Here is a 6,310-nt window from a genome sequence, read left to right on the forward strand (position 1 = left end):
TGAGCGGTGCTTCAAGTTTATTTTCGCTTGTATCCTTCTATTCTGCCACACAAATGATGTAACTGGGGATTTATTCCAAAGATTTAACTTGAAGGGTAGTGGGAATAGAAAGATTTTTCCTTCTTTTAGCTAGCCCACCCTGCCATCCTGTAAACCCACCCAGAGGCAATCCAGCCAGACCTATGAAAATGCCCTTTTTGCTGATAAAGTGAAATAACAGCTCTGCTGGTGCTGGCTGTAGTGCGTGTCTGCAAAGCACGCACCAGCTCAGCAGTGTCTTTTCTATCTGGCTGCCTGTACAGTGTGTCTGATTCAAGGCTGATGGGGTAAGTAGAGTGTGGATGTTCCTGCATGTCGTCAAACACTTCAGGACCTGGTTCAGAAAGCAGAGCACGTCTTTGTGCAGGTCCCCTTTGGCTTTCTACTGCTGTGCATCCCACTTAGCACAGTAGTAGGTAGCGGAGTCTTGCTGAGTTACTTTGCTCACTGTCAGGGTGCAGACAGATTTGGCGGGGTCCTTCTCGATACTAAATTTCCCCTCATCGGACTTGTTTTCAAGGAATAGCCTGGAGGACATGTAAGCAATGCGCTTGGGAGCTGCGTTGGGCCTCTTTTGGTACCAGTGAATGAAAACATTGTTAAAATCAGGATCGGAGACATGGCAGTTGATTAGCACTGTTTTGCTTTCTGGCTTGGTGATGGATATTGGGGTTTGCTGCAAGACTTGTGCAGAACTGCCTGTGCGAAAGAAAGAGAAAAATTAGAAACATGAAGCTGAGGCAAGAGAGCATCCCCTTTGCCACTGGCGGACGTGCAAGCATCAGGGTGAGCAGGGCACGTACAAAAAAAACCAGCTGCCAGGATGAAAGCTCTTAGCAGCCACATTGTCACTGCCCTCCTTATGGCTTCCTTTCAGGGACAGGGTCAGGGCCAGTGGTGGCAAAGCAGATCTGAGTGGCAGTAAACCACCCAATGAGGCTGTGCCAGCTGCGGAAGTGTGAAATAATTATGCACAAGCCATTTCCTTTGATTAATACTTAAATAGAAGGCAAACAAAAAAACCCCCAAAACCCCAGAAAAAACACCCTTGTAAGAAGAGAGCTCACTACTGAGGCAGACATATATTTTTTTCTTTTTTTCCCCAAGGAATTTGCTCACATGATGAGTAATGAGTCACCTTGGGTTTTTTTCTCAACGTACGATTTATGTGCGCTAGCTTTTAAAGTCAGTTCTTCATATCCGGATTTTTAAGGTACATCAGCTATCAGAGGATGGAACAGAAGAGATTCCCCTCGAAAGCAGGCAAAATTGCTGCCCTAAATCACGAGATCAGGAAGCATTGTTGCTGTTTGTTCGTACAGTCTCCTCTAGGCACCTGCTGTTGCCTGCTGCTGGAGGCAGAGCGCTGGGCCGCACCCTGCACCTGGCAAGGAGGGACATAGGGTTAAACTTTGACTCTACCTCACACTGGTGGTGCAAATCCCTTCTGCCTTTCCTTCCAGTTTAGTCATCTAAAGCGGACAAGCAGCACTTGTATGCTATTTTTCACAACTTGTCACCCTAATGAGTTCCTGCAGGCGAGCCCAGTCTGGCAAGCAGGACCCTGGAGTCAGGTGAGGTTTCCAGCCCTTGGGAGCACAGAGGAGGTCTTGTGTTAGCTGCCCGATGGTTTTCTAAGGATGTGAGGTCCCAGTAAGCGCAATAATAGGCAGCCTCTTGCTGCTTTGTGATTTTATTTATTGTCAGAATACAGATGGACTCTGTCCTCGCCTTCTCGGCCCAAAAAATATCTCTGTAAGATTTTTCATAAAAATAAGGTTCCCCTGATTGCACGTACAGAATGCACTTTGGTTCTTCTCCAGGTTCACGTTGGTACCAGTGGATGAAGGGATTCAGAAAATCTGACCCAGAAAAATGGCAGCTGATCCGCGCAGTTGTTTGCACGTCTCTGCCGGTGGAAGATTTCGGCTGCCTGGGGGCTTTCGCAGTTCCATCTACAAAGAAAGCAGAGAAACGGCACTGTCGTGACAGCAGTGACCAGCCACTGGAGCTCACAGCCTGGGACTCTCCCAAACCCCTGCAACTTATATCTACAGCAAAGGGCTGACGCAGCCAGAAGCACCTGCAGCAGCATGTGCATCACGCGATGCCGAGCCTGCCTCCCTGAACCAGCCAGGACCAGAGTCCATCCCTGGCAGGAGGGAGCAGGCACCTAAGGAGGAGAAATGAGTGACCCAGGTTCCCATCACCCAATGGCAGCTCCTCTAAATGCCTTGAGCTTTTTGGGGCCACAAGAGATCTCCTCTGTCCCCGTATGAAAGTTCCTGCACGTGGTGGTACCCTGCAAATGGATACCACCACCCACAGCAGCTCCCAAAATTAAGCCCTGTGTGAGCGACTACAGTTCTTCTTTAAGGAAACTGCCTCGTGACCTGCAACAGAGACTGTACCACAGTCACAGGCAAGTTGCTTCAGCAGTTCATTGCCCCACTCTTACAGATTTATGCCTTATTTGTAGCCTGAGTTCCCCTTGCTTCATTTCTGCCTGGATATATCTTTGCTTGTTGTAGTGAGAGCCCTGTTCTCTGAGATTTATTCCCCAGATATGGTACTAGACAGAGATCAGCTTCATTCCTTGACTCTCTTACTGACTGAGGTGTTGGAGGCTCCAAGTGTAGAATGATTTTTCATCCCATGACAATACCTCCAAAGCTCTTCCTTTAACAATTTGTCCCATTCATTTTGAACCTTGAACATCAAATGGGTTCCTGTGACATAGCTTCCACCTGAAATCCCTGTTCCTATGTGTGGAGTTACCCAGTACTGCAAAGGAAGTTCCAGTGTTTTCAAACTTTTACTGGCAGCTCCAGTAATTAAAAAAAAAAAAGTAAATATGCATCAAAAAGTATGCCTGTCCAGCAAACATCTTCCATTACCAGCTGCTGGCTCCCACATTGCTGAGAAAGAGGGATTTCTCCCTGTCTATCAGGGGCAGCTGTCTTCATACTCGACCACTTCCCATGGTCTTGGTACCACGACAAATTTTAGCAGGCTAGAATCTATATTTAGCTCTCTAGCTTAAATGGAAATGCTTTATAGCATAAACTTATATGACAGTTGCAGGACATCAGTAGGAATATGCTCATTTTCATGTTCTTATTATGTTCGTAAACCTGCAAGAAAGCCATTGTTAGAACATGCTTTCTATGCATCTCATATGGTTTGCGATCTGGTTTTCTATTAAAAATAGCGTACACTTCCCAAGCCAAATGCTGCACATGGGCCTAAGTATTTTTATATCAGCTGGCATTAATGAAACAAGCCAGAATCTCATTTAAAAAAAAGTTCAATACTGAGATCTGAAAACCTGCTGATGAACAGCCCTCTCCCCCGGCTATCTACCATCTACACTGCTTCCTCATCCAGAGCGTCTGAAAAATACACTTTATAATGACAGTTTACTGATACTGATGCTATCAGGGTTCTGGTTTTTTTAAAGTAGAAATCAGTTGATTAAGCAAGATATAATTTTCCCAGCACTATGAAGCAATTCACACACTTCCTGTTTCTGCCCCCAAATTGACTCAAACCCCCCAAAGTTTCTCATCCAAAGTCACAGGGAGTCTTTCCATATTCAGTGGGATTTGGAACACACTCAAAAACTGGAGACAACCTACACACAGAGATCCACCATTTTTTATGAAAAAAAAGATCTTGACTCTTTCTTCCTGCAAACCCAAAACTGTACCGGGGGTTTCTCTCATATGTGATATAAAATCATAATGTCATCAGGGTCTTTGTATAGCTCTGTACAGCTCATAGTATTAAATGACCTATTAGATACAAGTTTGTCCACAAGCAAGTCTGACTTTGAATGGCTTAATCCAGCTCAGTGTAGAGAACCAGCACATGGTTTTGATGAGCCCATTCGAGCCTTTTTTGAGACATGAGTGGTCAGGGCTCTGTAACAAGTGGAACTGAATTCAATGTTGGTTGTTGTTCTGATTTCAGCTAGGAAATTTTAAGTTAACAATTTAATAGTACTTTCTGCATTGATACATCTGATAGGTGTATCACAGCAACTATGACGAGAATGTAAAGCCAATCAAATGCTCAGTAATCAATTACAGTGATTAATAATTTAGATAACTTAAGGATTGCCTTCCAACAGTCTCTTTGTAGATGCTTCTATCTTGACAAAATATTCACCTTCAGGACTGGCTTCTTCCTTTGCTCAAAACTTACAACTTATTGAGAAGACATGAAAATCAGGTCAGCTATTTCACCGAGGCAGACAAGATGAGGAGGTGCGCGTTGCAAGGAAGGAACTGTAAAGAAATGCATGAGAGCATTCTTCAGATTTTAGGAGACTTTAGGCCTATCTGGAACACCATGGCCATCTCGAATAAAGGAAGATCCTGCTCCGCACCTCAGTCCCTCCATCCCATTGCTCCCTGCTGCATTGGAGACCTGGATGCAGGTTCCTCCCTTCCCCGGTGCTTTGACTGTGGCTTTGCATCCTTTCTTTCTTTCTCTCCTTCCTTCCGTTATCTGTATCTGCTACCATTCAGGTCAATACTCAAGATACTACTGACTTCAGCAGAGTCAACTCAGCCCTTTCTTGGGAGCGTAAAACACCCAAGGTGCAGGGAAAGCTGGTCATTTCCACTCCAGCAGGGGCTGAGCTGAGCGTGGGAGAGCACTGTGGCTGTCTCCTGGCTTACTACAAATCCTACCGAGGTAAGGGGCTCTTCCTATATTTCTCCTGGGCTTTGGCTGAACAGTCCACCTTGCAAAGTGCTGAGCATTCACACGGGTGGTGAGTCAAGAGGGAGTCACAAGAAGGGTCTCTAGCTCCCACTAACAGTGAAAATCCCATTACCAATACAAAGTGTGGGAAAAGTACCTTCCAGAAGCACAACTTTAACATCAAAACAACTGTTTATCGTTTCACGGTATAGCTCTTGGCATCCATAGCTGTTAGATCTTTAAACACCACTTTGTTGGTTTCCTGTCTTAATGGCATAATAATCAGAAGTGAAGCTCTGTTGCAATTGGAAATGATGTCTGTGGCTTTCTGAGTGGGATAAAAAAAAAATTATGTGAGTTTATTTTGTAAAACTACAAAAAGCTGCAAGATCAACAGCAGTGCTGCGTTGGCCCAGGACTTGCACATCACTGATCCTGGAGACATACACGTCAGAAGTTTCTTACCTTGACCACTCACTCCATGTGAGCTGTAAGAGGCAACATAGCCTGAAGAAAGATGATGGACTGCTCCAATATAGATCCTGGTCTACCCTTTGGCTCTTGCTGGAAGGTGTAGACAAACACAGGGTAAACCTGGGAATGGAGTTCTTTGCAATTCTGCATCTGAAAAATATCCTCCCTCTGACTCAAATAATGATTTTTTTCCCTAAATCTTTGCTTTATAAAATTAATATGCAATAACGTACTGAATGCTTTGTTCAGAAAACCTAAATCTATATAGCCCCAAGCAACTTCAGAAGAACTGGCTTTCTCTGTCTCATTAGTGCTAGTTAAAAACAGTTTTCAGACAAGGACCCCTTTCTTGTGAATCTCCCAAAATGCTTTGCATTCTTTAGCTGTTGCAGGCAAAAATGGTAAATTTTTTCTCCTGTGACCTAGAAGAGTAAGTGAACTCAATGTTAGTAGCCCTTGCTGGTACTGCAAATTCAGGCTGTCAATCAAGACAGTGTCCCAATCTTGAGATAAGCCAGGCTGTAGCCCTTCATTTCCCCTTGGAGATGATGGCAACTCCATTTTGGGGACCGCTAAAACTAAATTATCATAGAAACAATGTACGAAATAATCCTACATGGAAAACAAAATGGACTGCAGGACCTGACAGGTGTCTTCAAATTTCACTTCCAGTTCTAGAAACCTTTGATACAACTTCATAAAGACCACTGAGAGTGTATATTTATGTACCATATTTCTGCAAATAGCTCTTGTTTGTGCTTGACTTTTATCTGATAAATAAACCATAGCTTAGCAGCACCTCTCAGCTGCTTATCAGCTGTGTGGCGTACCTCATACCTCACATCACTCAACAGCCCAGGAAGGAAGAGTCAACAGCCTAGGAAGGAACGACAAGATGCTCAGCATCATGCAAAGTAGGATACTTCTCAGTGACTCTCCCGAAGACTGCACTTACGTTGAATTGCTCTGGAGTAGCAAGAGGGAGCTGCAGCAGACAGTGCTACATGGCTCCTAGGATGGCCCCTTGAAAATCACAGGCACTATGCAGTCCCTCCTGCTCCTGCCCAGGTCTTCCACTGAAGATTAG

General features: G+C 44.6%; 1 gene segment (V, D, J or C); it reads right to left on the reverse strand.

Annotated features, from left to right (window-relative positions):
* Window positions 1-421: 421 nt before the first annotated feature.
* Window positions 422-885, reverse strand: LOC103915137. The segment is given in 2 exon segments: window positions 422-738; window positions 843-885. Coding segments are annotated over 2 exon segments (360 nt in total).
* Window positions 886-6,310: the final 5,425 nt, after the last annotated feature.

This window comes from Pygoscelis adeliae, unplaced genomic scaffold, assembly GCF_000699105.1.
Source record: "Pygoscelis adeliae isolate BGI_AS28 unplaced genomic scaffold, ASM69910v1 Scaffold194, whole genome shotgun sequence".
Lineage (NCBI taxonomy): Eukaryota > Metazoa > Chordata > Aves > Sphenisciformes > Spheniscidae > Pygoscelis > Pygoscelis adeliae.